Source organism: Prionailurus bengalensis, chromosome B2 (genome assembly GCF_016509475.1).
Source record: "Prionailurus bengalensis isolate Pbe53 chromosome B2, Fcat_Pben_1.1_paternal_pri, whole genome shotgun sequence".
Classification (NCBI taxonomy): Eukaryota; Metazoa; Chordata; class Mammalia; order Carnivora; family Felidae; genus Prionailurus; species Prionailurus bengalensis.
The window spans coordinates 33,053,411-33,071,434 of record NC_057349.1 but is presented as its reverse complement, the minus strand read 5'-3'; the positions used below and the strand labels follow the sequence as shown (position 1 = coordinate 33,071,434).

At 38.3% G+C, this 18,024-nt stretch overlaps 1 protein-coding gene and 1 non-coding gene across 2 annotated transcripts in view; one reads left to right on the top strand and one right to left on the bottom strand.

The window, feature by feature from the left end:
* The window catches only part of UHRF1BP1 (UHRF1 binding protein 1), a 72,255-nt gene that overhangs the window by 37,051 nt on the left and 17,180 nt on the right, over positions 1-18,024 (bottom strand). The window contains exons 2-4 of the mRNA XM_043591217.1: positions 6,221-6,383; positions 6,081-6,119; positions 5,284-5,375 (exon numbers count right to left, since the gene is read on the bottom strand). Of these exons, the coding sequence (XP_043447152.1) occupies positions 5,284-5,375; positions 6,081-6,119; positions 6,221-6,383 (294 nt within the window). The remainder of the gene's footprint in view (positions 1-5,283; positions 5,376-6,080; positions 6,120-6,220; positions 6,384-18,024) is intronic.
* On the top strand, positions 1,558-1,690 carry LOC122490697. The gene has a single exon (XR_006299230.1). It is a non-coding gene; the product is annotated as a small nucleolar RNA SNORA70 (small nucleolar RNA).

Below are 18,024 nucleotides of genomic sequence, written 5' to 3'. Positions count from 1 at the left end.
ATGTTTATTTCAGCATTATTTACAATAGCCAAGATACAGAAGCAACCCAATTGTCCATCAATAGGTAAATGGATAAAGAATATGTGACATATAATATATATGTATATATATACATATATGTATATATGCACACACAGTGAAATATTACTTAGCCATGAAAAGGAATTAAATCTTGCCATCTATGACAACATGAATGAACCTAGAAGGTATTATGCTAAGTAAAACAAGTCAAAGTAAAACAAGTCAGACAAAGAAAAATATCATGACTTCACTTACTACGTGGAATCTAAAAAACAAACAAAAGAACAAACAAAACAAACTCATAAATACAGAGAACAAACTGGTGGTAGCCAGAGAGGAGGGGTTGGAGGAGTGGGCAAACAGGTGAGGGGATTAAGAGGTACATACCTCAAGTAATAAAATAGTCACTAGGATGAAAAATACAGCATAGGGAATATAGTCAATAACATTGTAATAATATTATGGTCAAATGTATGGTCAAATGGTAACTACATTTATCATGGTGAGCACTATATAATGTACAGAACTGTCAAATCACTATGTTGTACACCTGAAACCAATATAACATTGTATATCAACTATACTTCAGTTAAAAAGGAAAAAAGGAAGAGACCAGGGATGAGCAGGTACAGAGTAAAGGCCATGTGAGGAAACGGTGACAAGTCAGGAGTCTGCAAGCCAAGGAGAGAGGCCTCAGGACCTGCTGATACCTTGATAATGGACTTAAAACCTCCAGAACTGTGAGAAAATAAATTTCAACTATTTAGGCACCCAGTCTGTGGTATTATGTTATGGCAGTCATAGCAAACCAATACAAATGGATACAGAGTTCCAGTTCTGCAAGATGAAAAAGTTATAGAGATTTGTTGTAGGATGCAAATATAGTTAACAGTACTGAACTGTACACCTAAAAATGGTTAAGATGGTATGGCGCCTGGGTGCCTCAGTCAGTTAAGCGTCCAACTCTTGACTTGAGCTCAGGTCATGATCTCGTGGTTCATGAAATTGAGTCCTACATCAGGCTCTGCGCTGGCAGCATGGAGCCTACCTGCAATTCTCTCTCTCTCTCTCTCTCTCTCTCTCTCTCTCTCTCTCTCCCCCTCTCCCTCTCCCTCTCCCTCTCTCTCTCTGCCCCTCCCCTGTTCACCTTCTCTACCTCTCTCCCTCTCTCAAAATAAATAAATAAAAATGGTTAAGGAGCACCTGGATGGCTCAGTCGGTTAAGCATCTGACTGGCTCAGGTCATGATCTCACAGTTAGTGAGTTTGAGCTCCACGTTAGGCTCTGTGCTGACAGCTCAGAGCCTAGAGCCTGCTTTGGATTCTGTGTCTCCCACTCTCTCTGCCCCTCCCCTGGTAACACTCTTTCTCTCTCTCTCAAAAATAAACATTAAAAAAAATTTTTAATGGTTTAAGATAGTAAATTTTATATTATGTGTTTCTTACCACAATTTAAAAAACTGTTAAAAAGACATGAAATGCAGAGAAGGCAATTTACAATAATTATAATAAAGCAATGTAAAAGGGACAGCAGTATCTGCAGCCAATTAAGCCGACTATACTCTTTCCCCATGGGGCCCAGTGTGTAATGGCTGCAAACAGCAGCCTCCTCAGTAGTGTATGCAGCCTGTTGATTGTATGGGTTGCCCTAAGGGACATTGGAGATAGTTTTTTCTGGTGGACATTGAGGTTTGGCCTCATGCTTTCTCCAATCTAGGCTCCAGACAGGTATGCAGGGTGCCTTTGGAAAGCCCCAGGGCACAGTGGCCAGGGTCCACATTGGCCAAGTCATCATATCCGTCCGTACCACGTTGCAGAACAAGGAGCATGTGACTGAAGCCCTACGTAGGGCCAAGTTCAAGTTCCCTGGCCGCCAGAAGGTACACATTTCCAACAAGTGGGGCTTTACTAAGTTTAATGTGGACGAATTTGAAGACATGGTGGCTGAAAAGCGACCCATCCCAGATGGCTCTGGGGTCAAATACATCCCTAATCATGGCCCCTTGGACAAAGGGTGGGTTCTGCACTCATAAGAACCTCAGCACTGCCCTTCCCATTCATGCCCACCAATAAATCCTGCTTCCTGTCTAAAAATAAAGTGACAGCAGTAAAGTATGGTGACAAATGTTAACTAGACTTATTGTGATCATTTTGCAATATATACAAGTATCAAATCATTTTGTTGTACACCTAAAACTAATATAATATTATGTCAGTTATGCCTCAATAAAAAAAAAAAGAGAAGACTAAAAAAGAGTCATCGTGAACCCACAGAGTAGAAGATATTTGTAATACATGTATGTAACCAAGGACTTGTTTTTAGGATAAAGAACTTCTAAAAATTAATAAGAAAAAGACAAAGAACCTAAGAGATAACTAGGAAAAATACTTGTATCAATATTTTATTAATCAAGATATTCAAAATTCCAACAAACCAACCATCAAGAAAATGCAAATTAAAATCATAATGTGATACAATTACACACCTATCAGATGGCTAAAATTAAAAGATAAAAAATACTAAGTGCTAGCAACTGGAACTCTTATGCACTGCTAGTAGGAAAAGTGGTACAAGCACTTTGGAAAACTGTCTAGCAGTATCTACTAAAGCAGAACACACACACGCACAACCTATGACCCTGCGGCTCTACTGTTGGACATATATAAAACAGAAATGTGTCCACCAAGAGATATGTACCAGAATACTCACAGGAGCACTATGCTTTTTTCTTACATATGTTTAATTTTCATACAGAAAAATTCATTCTTTGTGGTGCCCAGCTCTAGGGTTTTCACAAATGCATACAGACCACCACAGTCATGATGGAGATAGTTCCACATGGCAACAGTACACTTAATAGCCAGAAACTACAAACAAACCAAATGTCCATTTACAACAGCACTGGACAGACTGTGGCATGTATTGGAATAATATAAGGAATGAGGATGGATGAACTACAAATATGTGTAATGATATGGATGGCTCTCACAAACACCATGTTGAGCTGAAGAAGCTAGACACAAATGATGACATACTATACGGTTACATTTACATAACTTTAAAACTAGGGAAACTAATGTATGGTGTTACAAATCACAATGAAAGTGATCCTTGGGGTGGATATAACTAGAAAGGCCACAGGAGACTTCTAGGATTCTGGAAGTTAGTAGTCTGTTTCTTGATGTGTTAACTTTGTAAAGAATCACTCAACTATTATATACACATGATTCGTGTTCTTCAATATGGTACACTTCAATATAATTTACCAAAAAACTACACGGAAACACCATGTGTCATCTATTAGATTAGGCAAAAATCCTAAAGCCTGACAATATTCTCTATTGACAAGTCTCTGGAAAAACAAGAACTAGTACACAATGCTGATGGGAACATAAAATTATATCCTTATAGAAGGTAATTCAGCAATTACTATTAAAATTATACATACATTTTCCCTTTAACCCACGAGTCCCACTTCTAGGAATCTATCCCAAAATATGCTGGCAAAAAAGGGAGAAACACCCCAAATGTCCCTCAACTGATGAATGGATAAATAAAATGTGGTATATCTATCTATACAATAAAATATTATTTGCCCACAAGAAGGAATAAAGTAGTGATAGTGCTAAAATACATCTAAACCTTGAAAATATTATGCTAAGTGAAAGAAGCCAGCTATAAGAGACTACAGAGTAAATGATTCCATTTATAGGATGATCAGAATGATGATCAGAATAGATACAGAAAGTAGATTAATGGTCACCTAGGACTAAGGCAAGGGACAATGAGGAGTGACTGCTAATAGATAGTATGGGGTTTGTTTGGGTGATTAAAATGTTCTAAAATTGATTGTGGTTATAGTTGTACAACCTGGTGTAAATTCTAAAAACAATTGAACTATACACTACAAATGGATGAATTCTATGGTATGTGAATTATATTTCGATAAAATGGTTTTTAAAATATGTTGGAAGGGGCACCTGGGTGGCTCAGTCAGTTAAGCTTCCGGCTCTTGGTTTAGGCTCAGGTCATGATCTCATGGTTTGTGGGTTTGAGCCCCGCGTTGGGCTCCACACTGCCAGCATGGCGCTTGCCTGCAATTCTTTCTTCCTCTGTCTCTCTGCCCCTCCCCGGCTCTCTCTCTCTCTCTCTCTCAAAATAAATAAATAAATTTTAAAAAAATAGAGTTAAAATATGCTGGAAAAATACTAAGTGACTCATGAACAAGGTCATTTATTGCTGTACTATTTGTAACAGCAAGAAAACTAGAAATAATTCAAATATCTATCAATAGAGAACAGGCTATAGAAACTATGATGCCTCCTGAAAATATTTTGAATATTCTGTAGATTCAAAAAGGAATGGGGGGGCGGGGGGTGCCAGCCTGGCTCAGATGGCAGAACATGCAACTCTTGATCTCAGGTCATGAATTCAAGCCCCACACTGGACATAAAGCCTACTTAAAAAAAAAAAAAAAAAAGGAATAAGGAACGTTGCTCTATATACTTCTATAGACTGATCTCCAGGATATGTTTTTAAAAGAAAAAACAATGTGGAAAGTGTTTATGGTATGCAGTATTTTATGTAAGAAAGGGGACAACACAAACATACATACGTATAACATATCTTGTTTTATGGTTTTATCTTTGGAACTTTAACTTTTATTTTATATAATTAAAAAATAAATTTAAAAACAATTTAAAAATTTTAAACAAACTGATATAAAATTCCTGGAAGACAGCATAAGAGAAAACCTCGATGACCTTAGGTACAGCAATGACTTTATTTATTTTTTGGAAGAGTTCAAGTGGGGAAGGAGAACAGAGAGGGGGACAGGGGATCCAAAGTGGGCTCTGTGCTGACAGGTTGACAGCAGCAAGCCCGATGTGGGGCTCAAACTCACAAACTGTGAGATCAATGACCTGAGCCGAAGTCAGATGCTCAACCAACTGAACCACTCAGGTGCCCCAAAAAGGTTGTTTTTTAAAGGTTTATTTATTTGTTTTTGGGAGAGAGTGAGAAAGCGGGGGAGGGGCAGAGAGGGGGGGAGGGAAAAAGGGGGGGGGAGAGTCTCTGCTATCAGCGCAGAGACCAACGGGGAGCTTGAACTCACTAACCATGAGATCATGACTTGAGCCAAAACCAAGAGTCAGACACTCAACCAACTGAGCTAACCAGGCACCCCAAAAGCTTTTGTTTTTTAGTAAAAGTAGATATGGAACAGTTAATATATTGGAAATCATGGGGCCATTAGCAACTAACCTCTGTCCTGAAGCGAGGGCAATGGGAGACTGTCCATTGGGGGGCCGAGGCTCCTCACATGTCTTCATCTCCACCTCTACCTTATCCAGACACTGAAATAAAAGCCACAAAGAGCTAAGCATCTGCACAAAAACCCACACAGCACACGCTGCGGATTACCCATCTCTATACTCTAACGCCTAGTTGAGTGCTGTGCCCACAGTGGGCACACATTAAATGTCTGTCGAATGAATGAACAAACTGAAATGCAAAGACAGGCCTCATCTTCCCTCTTCCATGTCCATTAGCAGCAGAACTTTATGACAAGTATGGGATTAGCTCATAGCAGAAAACTAAAACATAAATCCAAGTTACAGAGATTACTATTCCTGGAGATTCCACTCTTTGAGTAAAGACATGCATGGATCAGGGCTTTCATTGACGAAGGGCTTTCAGTTGATAATCACCCGATAGTCAACATCAACTACATTTCTCATTTCTCCTCTGTCAGGATTCCAAAGGAAATGTAAAAGTAGAACCTGGGTAGCAAAGTTGTTATAAAAAACAAAAAGCAAAACAAGCAACTCAGGACTCCTGGGTCTTGTGTCTCAATGCTAACATTATACCTCATAGCAATACCAGAATAAGCCCAGACAGTAGTCACTCTGTCTGAGAGAGAAGCTGACAAGCCAGAAAGAGCAATCATCACTCCCAAAAAAGATAGCCTATCAGAACTCCTCCCCATCTTCTCTCAGATCTTTTAAAACCTGACCCCAGCCATCCCCATGTGATTACTTGCAATCAAGAAAAGCCATTACCAAGCATATGGGATGTGTCTTCAACTTTGTCCACTGGATCTGAAAGAAGAAAGCAAAGACTCAGGGCTGTGGGAGCTGTCCCTCAATAAAGCATGCCTGTTGGCCAAGGACAGCAACAGCACTCTGACCCCCATTCTCACCCGGATGGAGGCCCTGTTGCAGTAGACCCGAGTGATGGCTAACCAGGTGGGCAGCTCCAGCACATTCTGTAGAACCTCTTCATCTAGCTCCAGGTTCGTCAGCTGACCCTCCCCTTTCAGAGTGCTCAAATTGATTTTGTCTGGGGAAAGATTCTTGGTGAACCTGAAAAGAGTAAAAATAAGAACCTATTATTTCTATGGAAACCCACTAAATGGGCATTATAGCCAATAACGCTTTCTAGTTTGGAGAAAAGAGAAAGTTACAGAACAAATGTTGACTAATGACCACACTGTCTCTGTGCCAAGTAAGATGTTAGGTGAGACCTATCATTCTACTCACGATTGTATCACCTTTTTACTCAAGTGATTCTGGAGAAATGGCTATAGCAGTGGCAATATAGACTTTTGATATTTCTGAATCCCCACATAAAAACAGAGTAACTAGATAGCAACATCAGAAGCCCACGGATAACACTTACAACAAAACTAGAAGACAAAGCAGACTCATAAACCCCCACATAAAGCAAGAGGGAAAAAACATCAATAGCCACAGACATATGTGCTATAAGCAGCTGTGAAAATCAACATGAAAGCAATAAGGCATCTGACAAACCAAAGAACAGAAGAACTACAAGATAACCAAGTTTTAAATGAAAAGCAACGTGGGCCAATTTGATCATAGCAGTTGAAACTAGTGGGGTGTAGTCAACTGCAAGGGGTCCCCAGTGAGGTACAAAGGACCTGGAGCAGGCTAGCCCTGTAAACTCAGGAAACTAATCAAGGTTCCTTCTTAGGACACAGCACCCATGTTGAAAAGAAACTGTTGGGAGAGGAATCCAAACTGAGCAAGATAGGGAAAACAAATGAAGAAAAGAGATTGTACAAACAAAAGTGGGGGGGGGGGGCTGGGTGCAGTAGACAGACCAGGATATCTCAGAAAGCAAATTATATTTCTAACACTACTTGAAACAGACAAGGAAGCTCTATGAAGTTAGAATGTGAGACGGGGGCACCTGGGTGGCTCAGTCGGTTAAGTGTCCAACTCTTGATTTTGGCTCAGGTTGTGGTTGGTGGGATCACGCTGCAGGTCAGGCTTTGCGCTGACAGCACAAAGCCTGCTTGGGATTCTCTCTCTCTGCCTCTCCTTCCCCACCCCCCTCTCAAAAATAAACTTCTTTTTAAAAAATGGTAACTTAAAAAAAAAATGTGAAATGGTAATAGGCTAATTGTTGGCTTATTAAGTATAGTCAAATGAAACCCCAGACCCTTACACATCCCATTTACTCATGTGACAAAAGAACAACTCCCTCACCTATAGTCCTGCCAAAGTAAATGAACCCAAATCTCATCATGCTACTAGGTCCAGTTGCAAATTTGCAGGAAATACAGAGGACATAGAAAAAACGTTGAACTGCACCATAAGCGCGCAATCAGCAAAATACAGACCATAGGAAACTCTACAGGTCAAGTGGCCTGAACATAATTCACACAGGCCAGTCTTCTCATTATTCCATGCTCACTGTCTCCAGTCTGCTCACGTGTTCTTGCCACCCCTTTCCTAGAGCATCATTATCACAGTCTGCCATGCCAGGCCCAATGCAAGACTTCTCACTGAGGCTTTCCTTCCCCAACTGCTGCAACTCACATTAAACTTTTTTTTTCTACATCTCTAGAATCTGTTACACACATTTAAGTCATAATCATGGAGGGTCTTGGGATGTTCTCTAATTCTCCCATATGTAACCACCCCTGTGTAATTAGATGTGAAGCCTTGTGAGGTCAGAGGCTTAGTCTTAGCCATCCCTCCTAATCAAAATGGTTACCTGACATACGCACATACCTCTCAGCTAACTATCCTGCTGCCTAACTACTCCCAGTTCCCTTCTCATCTTTTTGGTTAGATCAATTTAAGGGCAGTTCCTCACAACATATCCCTCTCTCCTGTATGACAAACTGTCTAGATGAATCTCACTCCTGTAATTCTCACTGTTGCTGCCTCTCAGAGTCCCTATTTTCTACCTCAATAATAAATTGTATCTTGCCCTCCATCCATAACTACACTTGGTCCTTAAACATATTAGATGCTAATAACTGACTTCAGAGTTACATATTATTTACCAACTTTTATTTGTTCACATACATCCTTTACTTGTACTAAGGTGTATTTTAGTGTTTTTGGTTTTCCTTGGACTATAACATCATGATGTGCATGAGTTTTATCTTCACAATTTTTTTTTTCTACAGTGCCTAAAATGGTACAATATAAAAAGACTCTTTAACAATTTTTAAATGACAGTTAAAAATTTTTAGAAGTTTATAAACATGCAAAAAAAAGTACTATATGATAATTAGAGATTCATAGGAATCAATGGCATGATAACAAATTCAAGGAAACTGCTTACCTGTGGGACAGGGGAGGGGTCCACAGGAAGCTGCAACTATATAAATACTTATTTCTCACATTCTGTATAAATACGTATTTCTCACATTGGGAGGTGACTGTATGGGAGGTGAACGTATGGCTATATTACTCTTTATATATATTTTGTATGGCAAATATTTCATAGTAATTCTAAGATTTCTATCAATTACCTATTGTATGTACTTACTGTTTGAAGCGCTACTCCTCCATGGGTCTCTCACACTCCTACATGTCTTGCTGAGTATACCAAAAACACATGATCCTGACCACTCCTTACCCGGGCCACTTCTCAGGATTTGGTTTGCAAAGATCAGCTTTGAGGGATGAAGTAATGTGCCCCACCCTAGGACAAAGAGCAGGCTTGCTTACCACTTACTTCAGTGTTCCATTCCTATAAAATATGTGCAAGCATCCATCTGGGTCCGTTTGTGTCACTCCCATGGGACATGAGGGGATAAGGGGGAACTAATGCAAACATTTGCTTATGCTGCTTGCAGGGCTGTAATAAAGTCCTCTATCTCTGATCTAGGAGTCTCATGTGTTCTGTCAGCATCCATAAACTACAACAAGCTAATTATTAGCTTTTAAATAGGGTAAAATAAAATTCTATACCCTTACACATACTTTTACTGATTTTAATTCACAAAAAATGTTTAGTCAACATTTACTGGGTATGAACCAATGTTAGTCTCTGAACCCAAAAGACAAGCTTTCTACAATGGCTCCTATCATCTGAAAACTAACTTGCTACAGAGGGAAAGAGAATTTCTCTTTTCCTTCAAGGAATGGCTACCTATAAGGAAATAGGACTGGGGTGTGAAAGAAAAAAAAGAACATCTTAAACACTTCCACTACATAAAACAAGAATAACAACAACTGAAACTAAAGGAAGATATACAGTGCATGCCCCTTAGGGACTTGGAGGAAACACAGTCCTGTGGGAAGGAAAGAACACAGAAACAGAACTTAACATTATTTGTAACCACTAGATACAGGCAGACTTTCTTTTTCAAGTTCTTTATATTTAAATAAGATACTACAATTATTTTTTCCTAGCAACACTTCCTATACTCTTAAGTATTCAGGAAAGCCACATCAGCTCAGAAATTGGAGTGAGTAACCCTTCAGAAGTATTAGTCTTAAAGATAAGAATTTTTGGGGCGCCTGGGTGGCGCAGTTGGTTAAGCGTCCGACTTCAGCCAGGTCACGATCTCGCGGTCCGTGAGTTCGAGTCCCGCGTCAGTCTCTGAGCGGATGGCTCGGAGCCTGGAGCCTGTTTCCGATTCTGTGTCTCCCTCTCTCTCTGCCCCTCCCCCGTTCATGCTCTGTCTCTCTCTGTCCCAAAAATAAATAAAAACGTTGAAAAAAAAATTTTTTTAAAGATAAGAATTTTTGAAGATAAAAAAATTAGTTTTAAAGACTGTAACTGTACATGTCCTCTTTTCCCCATATTGTGATAAGACCCCACCTCTCTGCCTCAACTGAGAATCATAGTAGGTGTGAGACACTGTCAGAGATGGGAGTCAGGACCCCTTCAGTATGCAGGAGAGAAGAGGCTGAGAGTCACTAAGATAAGCTATTTCCCTTATGATAAAAATCTCTCTAAAAACAGGAGGAACATACTTTGAATAAAATGAAACCACCACAGTCAACAATGACTTACACACATGCTAACGTTGACATTCTCAAAGTGGTTACACTGAACAGGCAACCTGTACCTAATTTCTACATTGTGTTCTATGCAAAATCTAACTCCATTTACAGCTCCATGTAAAAAAATACATGTCATTTTTCCAGTCGTGAATAAAAAAGTATGAGACTTGTGTTACATTTCACCCTAACTTTGCCAGGATTTAGGGCAATTGTGTCTCAAACTATGGTCCTGTGATCACATGGGTAGAATCACCATGGTGTATGTTTATTTTAACATGTAGATTATTGGGCCACACTCCAGATATGCTGATTCACAATGGGGAGGGGAGTAAGGAGTCAGCATTTTACAAACTCAGGGTGATTCTTCTGTTCTCTAAAGTTTGAGAATGGTTTAATTTGAATGGTTTAACAGTTAATCAGTTAAAGTGATTGAAGGCAGGGAAAATGAGAGGTTCAAGATAGAAAAGAGATGCATAAATCCATTCTTCCAGAACAGAGAAGTTTTTAAATTCTATTCTTATCATGGCTTGGTGTTTAAGAGCACAGGCTTGAGCGTTAGACTTGGGCTCAAAATCTGGCTCTCTCACTAATGCTGTGACTTTAGGCAAATTGTTCAACCAACTTCACAGGACTGGTGGAATTAACAGAGCTAACTAACATACACTAAATATCCGGCATTTGTTAAGTGCTCAATAAAAAGTAATCAGTATTATTTGTGGATTCCACTGCTGCCTTTAGAAAAGGATTACATTATTATCTTAAAAAATAGATTCAGGAGGCCTGGATTATAATCCTAGGGTTCAAGCTGTCTTCAAGAGACAACCCCTCAGGTCTCTTTCTAGCTCAATGTATCCTCCTCCATTCCCAGTATGCCTATTTCTATCCTTTCCACCCAGGTGTCTACAAATTGAAATCTGAACAAGCTTAAAACTGAATTAATGTTCCTCAGAAAGCCTTTCCAGAGTCCCCACTCTGGCTCCAAGAATAGATTTTCATCCTTTGTCCCTCCAGTACTACTGGGTCACAAGAGAACTGAGGACATGGAACAAAGTTATCAATTAATCTAGTCAAAATCAAGCTTGTAAAGGCAAGACCAACCAATTGAAAACAACAGGTGTATAGGTGGTAATCAGCAGAGTTCTATGAACTTTGTAGCCATGTCATCTGGCAAATGACAGCACTGACTTCTTCAGGGAAGTTCTATAGAGAACCCTGTGTTCATTGTATCCTGATAGTAACCAGGTGGACTTATCTTGGAAATGACTACAAGTGTATGAACATCAGGCAGCGAGGACTAGAGACTAATCTCAGTGAGGACTGGTCATCAGACTCTCGGCATACTGCCCTCGTCAACAGCACCAACACAGAGGAAAAACGGGAAAAGCACAAAACCCAGAAGAACCTGTCTTCCTAGATGAGGCCCCAGAGGAAAAGTGATCACTCATATTTCCAGGTAGGGTACAGAAGAATAAGCAAGTGAGAGGATAAACTTCCTTTTATTATATAATTTTGGTTATCAGAGTAGAGAATCAATTTACAGAGATTACATGCAGGTCTGCTGGACCACCAATGGCTGTTCTCCCCTAAGAGTAATAATAAATTTGTCAATTTACTTTTATGATTCAACAAAAAGTGGGTATCACCTTATTAGCTTCTCAAAAAAGGCAGTAAGAATTCCTCAACTGATTTTGACTGCATTTTACAGTAATAACAAAGAATAGGTAAAATGGTAATCCACGAGGCCAGTTGTGGAGAAGGATTGCGGAGGTTTGCTCAAACAAGGAAACCAGACCTGAATCTGATCTGAAACCACTTTATTCAGTATCTGTGTTCCTAACTGAGGATGATATCTCTGATTCCAGGGTTGCTGAAAAGGCTAATGGAAGCCTGCTATTCCACTTTAAGTATGTGGGGAAACATTTTCTGGCCATCTGTTACTGTTACAGAGCATAGAAGCTAAGATGAAATCAAGTTGGAAACGATCTTGATCAGGTTTCATTTCTGCCAGAGGATTGCAATCTGCCAAAGAGACAACAGAGAAAAATTCTCAGATATCTTCGTGAAAATGTACCACAATGTTAGAAGTGAGAATTCTTAGATTTTTAGATTCACAGAATTTCAGAGTAGAAGGCATCTTAAATAATCATTCAGACCAAATCTATAATTTGCAAATGGCCAGAAAGTTAAATGACTTGCCCAAGAGTCATAGCTAGCCAGTGGTTAACCTGGGACTAAGCAAATGGCAGAAATGAGACTTAACTCAGCATTCGTTCAACTCTCCCACTACCCTGTACCCTGTAATTCAGTACTTTTATTGCTGATAATATAGTCAATAAGTTGCAATAATCAGTCTGCTTGAGGTCCCAAAGAAATCGAAACCCCACAAAAGCAAATATGCCTGCAAATATGCTTTGCTTCCTTCACTATTTTTTTCCACTAAGGTGATCACAGCCCAGGCCTTGGTTTCTAAGCTTCCTAAGCAAATCCATACCAAAGTATTTTCACTGCTCAGCCACACAACAGGCATGACTTTCAGCAAAAATATAATACATCAAGCTGTGGACCCCTAAATCATCTAAACAAAATATCTCAATCATTGAAGTAGCTAACATTAGTCTACTCTGGACCATATGATAGAATATACCATTCAATCTTAGAGGTTTGTCCTAATAGGTTTTACTCCCCAAACTGCTACATGAACGGATATATGCTTTTCTTAGAAGAAAATTCTCTCTCCTTCTGGATTTTTGTTTCCAATATTGGGTTTTTAAATTGTTTTTGTGTTATTTAAGGTGCAATTTATATACAGTAGCTTATTTTTTTAAACTTATTTTGAGTGGGGGGGGAGGGGAGAGGCACAGAGAGAGAGAGAGAGGGAAAGAGAGAGAATCCCAAGCAGGCTCCATGCTCTCAGCACAGAGCCCAACATGGGGCTCAAACTCACAAACCAGGAGATCATAACCTGAGCCAAGCTCAAAAGTCAGATGCTTAACCAACTGAGCCACCCAGGTGCCCCTACAGTAGCTTATTTCTGAACTTTCTATTTTGTTCCACTGGTCTACTTATCCTTATGCCAATACCACACTGGCCATATTATGGTAGGTTCATTTTAAGTCTTAAAAGTAGTATAAATCTCATTTTGCTTTTTCCCCCCAAGATTATTTTAGTCATTCTAGGTCTTTTACACTTCCATACAAATTTTTAAGTCAGCCTGCCAATTTCTGTAGGATGGAGGAAAAAAACACCTGTTGAAATTCTGATTGGGACTGCATAGCTCAACTGGGGGAGATCTGACATATTAGCAAAGATGAGTCAGTGTATCCTTGAAGACGGTATATAACCAAGGGATGGCATATTTATTTGGGTCGTCTTTAACTTCTCCAGGCAACATTTTCTAGGTTTTAGGTATACACCTTTTTTTCAATTTATGTGTGTATTTTATATTTTTGAATTATAAAGGAAACTTTAAAATTTTTTCTAGTTGTTTGCTGCTAGAAGATAAAAGTAAAAGTGTTTTTTCATATTGATTTTGGTTTTTTAAAAAGATTTTTTTAAGTAGTCTCTACACCCAACATGGAGCTCAAGCTTACTCTGAGATCAAGAGTCCCACACTCCAACTGAGCCAGCCAGGTGCCACTGTATTTGACTTTATATCCTACAACCTTACTAAATTCAATTATTCGCTCTAATGGTTGTTTTGTAGGTTCTTTAGGATTTTCTATGTAAACAATTATATCTGTGGAATAGAGACAGCTTTACTTCTTCATTTCCGATCTCTGTGAAAACTGGCATTTATATATTGTTCCTATACGTTGCTAGTATAGTTCTAATACTAGCTAGTACTAATACTTGCTAGCAAGTTCTAATACTTGCTAGTCCTATACTTGCTAGTATAGTTCTAATAACTAGTTCTAATAACTTTCTAGTTATTAGAACTTACTAGTTCTAATAACTTTTTTTTAAGAGGCCGAAAGAGTTCTACAAAGACATTCACATAGTCTGCAACATCTTTGTCAGTTTTCTGTTACCAAGATTATGATAGACATATTAAACAAGATGGGAAGTGCTTTCCTTCTCTATTTCCCAAAATAATTTGTGTTAAATGGGTTCTATTTCTTACTTAAGTGTTCAACACAAATCATCAATAAAACTATCTGGACCTGGAGTTTTCTTTGTAAAATAAAGTTTTGATAACAAATGCAATTTCGTTAATAGACATTGGGCTACTCAGATACTCTATTTCATGTTCAATTCTGCTAAGTTACGTTTTTCAAATAATTATGTGCACTTCATCTAAATTGTTGAGTTTTTTAACAGATATGAATAATCCCTTAATACCTTTTAACACTTGTAAGATCTATATCCCCTCTTTCATCCCTGATAGTATTCATGATTTCTTTTTCTTGGTCAGTTTCACTAACAGTTAATTTTAATGATCTTTAAACAAAAAAAAAAAAAACTTTTGTCTTTATTAATTTTCTCTATTTTGTCCTATATTCAATGTCAGTGATTTCTACTGTTTTTCCTTTATTCTACTTACTTGGGTTTATTACGTTCATCATTTTCTAGCATCTTAAGTTGGAAACCTCATTCACTGATTTTTAAACTTTTCTCTAATATAAGCATTTAAACCTATATGTTTCCTAGTATTCACTTTATTTGCTACATCCCACAAGTTTTGATATGGTGAATTTCATTGCCAACTAGCTAACATTTTCTAATCTCTTTTACAAAATGTTTTCTTTCACCATGAGTTATTTAGAAATGTATTTTAAATATTCCAAATTTGCAGGACTTTTCTAGTGATCTTATTTTTTATTGATTTTTAACTTAATGCCATTGTAGTTAGAGAATATACTATGTAAGTTTTCAATATTTTGAAATTTGTTGAGACATATTTTATAGTTTAATGTATGGTCTATGTTGGTAAACATTTCCTGTGCACCTGAAAAGAATATTGTTGTTCTCCAGTTGTGTTATGTATAGTGTTCTATAAATGTCAATTAGGCAAGGCAATGCATAACGTTATTCAGATCTTCTATATCTATATTGATATTTTTCAAGTTGTTCTATCAACTACTGAGGGAGGAGTATTAAAAACATCCAACTATAATTGTTGGGGTGCCTGGGTGGCTCAGTCAGTTGAGCGTCCGACTTCAGCTCAGGTCATAATCTCACTGTTTGTGGGTTCGAGCTCTGCATCGGACTCTGTGCTGACAGCTCAGAGCCTGGAGCCTGCTTGGGATTCTGTGTCTCCCTCTCTCTCTGCTCCTCCTCTGCTCACACTCTGTCTCTCTCTCAAAAATGAATAAAGATTTAAAAAAATATTTTTTTAATCCAACTATAATTATGGATTTGCCTTTTTCAGCTTTTGTTTGGTTTTGCTTCATGTGTATTGAAGCTATTTTATTAGGTTCATATACATTAATGATTGTGTCTTTTTTTTTTTTAGTTTATTTATTTTGACAGAGAGAGAGAGAGAGACAGAGAGAGAAGAGGAGGGGCAGAGAGAGAAGGAGAGAGTGAATCCCAAGCAGGCTCCAAGCCAACACAGGGCTCAATCTCACGAACTGTGAGATCATGACCTAAGCTGAAATCAAGAGTCAACACTTAACTGAGCCAGTTTTTCTGACGAAATGATTGTGTCTTTCTGAGGAAATTATCCTTTTACTATGAAATGTTTATCTCTGTAATTTTTTTTTATTTGAGAGAGAGATTGAGCAGGGGAAGGGCAAGAGGGGAAGGAGGAGGGGGCAGGGAGAGATAAAGATCTTAAGCAGACTCCACATTCAGCGTGAGCCCAATACAGGGCTCGATTCCATGACCCTGGGATCATGACCTGTGCCAAAATCAAGAGTTGGACACTCAACCGACTGAGCTACCCAGGCACCCCTCTTATTTCTAGTAGTAATCTTTGTCTTGAAGTCTATTTTGTCTGATGATAATATAGCCCCTCCAGCATTCTTGTACTTACTGTTCACACGGTGTACCTTTTCTCATCCTCTCACTTTCAATCTATTTGTGTCTATCCCTTTTTTATCCAGTCTGACAACCTGTACTGTTAATTTGGAGTGGTCAGTCCATTTACACTTAATGTAATTATTGATATTGGTTGATTTTGGTTTAGCATTCAATTTGTTTCATCTGGTTTTTGTTCCTCTATTCCTCCTTCCCTGCCCTCTTTTTAGGTTAACCTAATTATCTTTAGTATTTCATTGTAATTTTATGGGATTTTTAGCTAAACCTCCTTACCTATGTGTGACTACTCTAGGGACACACAATGTAAACTTATCACAATCTACTTACAGTTAACATTATACTACTTTAAGTAAAAATTTAAGAACCTTTGCAACAAAATAGTTCATTTACTGTCCTTCACCTTGTGGACCATAGTTGTCATATATATTACATATACAACAGTCCCCCTTTATCCACGAGGGATACGTCCCCAGTCAATGCCTGAAATTGCAGACAGTACTGAATCCTATATATACTACCTTTTTTTTTTCTATTAAAACATAACTATGACAAAGTTTATAAATTGGGCAAGTAAGAGATTAACAATAACTAATAATAAAACAGAACAATTATAATATACTGCAATAAAAATTACATGTATGTGGTTTCTCTCAAAATAGCTCATTTTACTGTACTCACCCTTCTTCTTCTTGTGTTGATATAAAATGATAAAATGCCTACCTGATGAGTTGAAGTGAGGTGACTGATGTAGGTACTAAGACACAGCATCAGCTTACTAGTGACCTTCTGATGATATGTCAGAAGGAGGATCATCTGCTATGGACTGCAGTTGACCACAGGTAACTGAAACCATGGAAAGCAAAACTGTGGATAAGGGAGGACTACCATACATATGGTACAGACCCATAAGACAGTGTTAAACAGTCTTGTCTATTACAGAAATAGTCTTGTACATCTACATTTCCAGGGTTCTTCACTCTTTCTTATAGATCCAAATTTCCATCTGGTATCATTTCTCTTCAACCTGAAGAACTTTCTTCAGTATCTCTTATAGTACTGCTAGGATTCTGTTTTCCTTAGTCTAAAAATGCCTTTACTTTCCACTTTTAAAAAACATTTAAGCTGGATATGTAATTTTAGGTTGAGAACTTCTTTCAGCATTTAAAGATATCAGTCCATTGTATTCTTGCCACTGCTGTTATTGATGGGAAGTCAGCCATTAATTTCTATCATTGTTCTCCTTTATGTGAGAAGTCATTTTCCTCTGGCTGCTCTCATTTTCTCTTTATCTTTAATTTTCAGCAACATGACCGTGATGTGCCTGGAGTAATTTTCTTTGTATCTATCCTACTTAGGATTGACTGAGATTCTTGGATTTTATAAATCTGTTTTTCACCAAACTTGAAACTTTTAGCCACGATTTCTTTTTTAATAACAGCTCTATTGAAATAAAATTCACATACCATAGACACATTCATTTAAAATGTACAATTGACTGGGGGCGCCTGGGTGGCTCAGTTGGTTAAACGTCTGACTTCGGCTCAGGTCATGATCTCATGACTCATGGGTTTGAGCCCCACGTCGGGCTCTGTGCTGACAGCTTGGAGCCTGCAGCCTGCTTCAGATTCTGTGTCTCCCTCTGTCTGTCCTTTCCCTGCTCTCTCTTTCAGAAATAAACATTAAAAAAAATTAAATGTACGACTGAATGGTTTTTAGTATACTCACAGAGTTGTGCAATCATAAGCTTAAT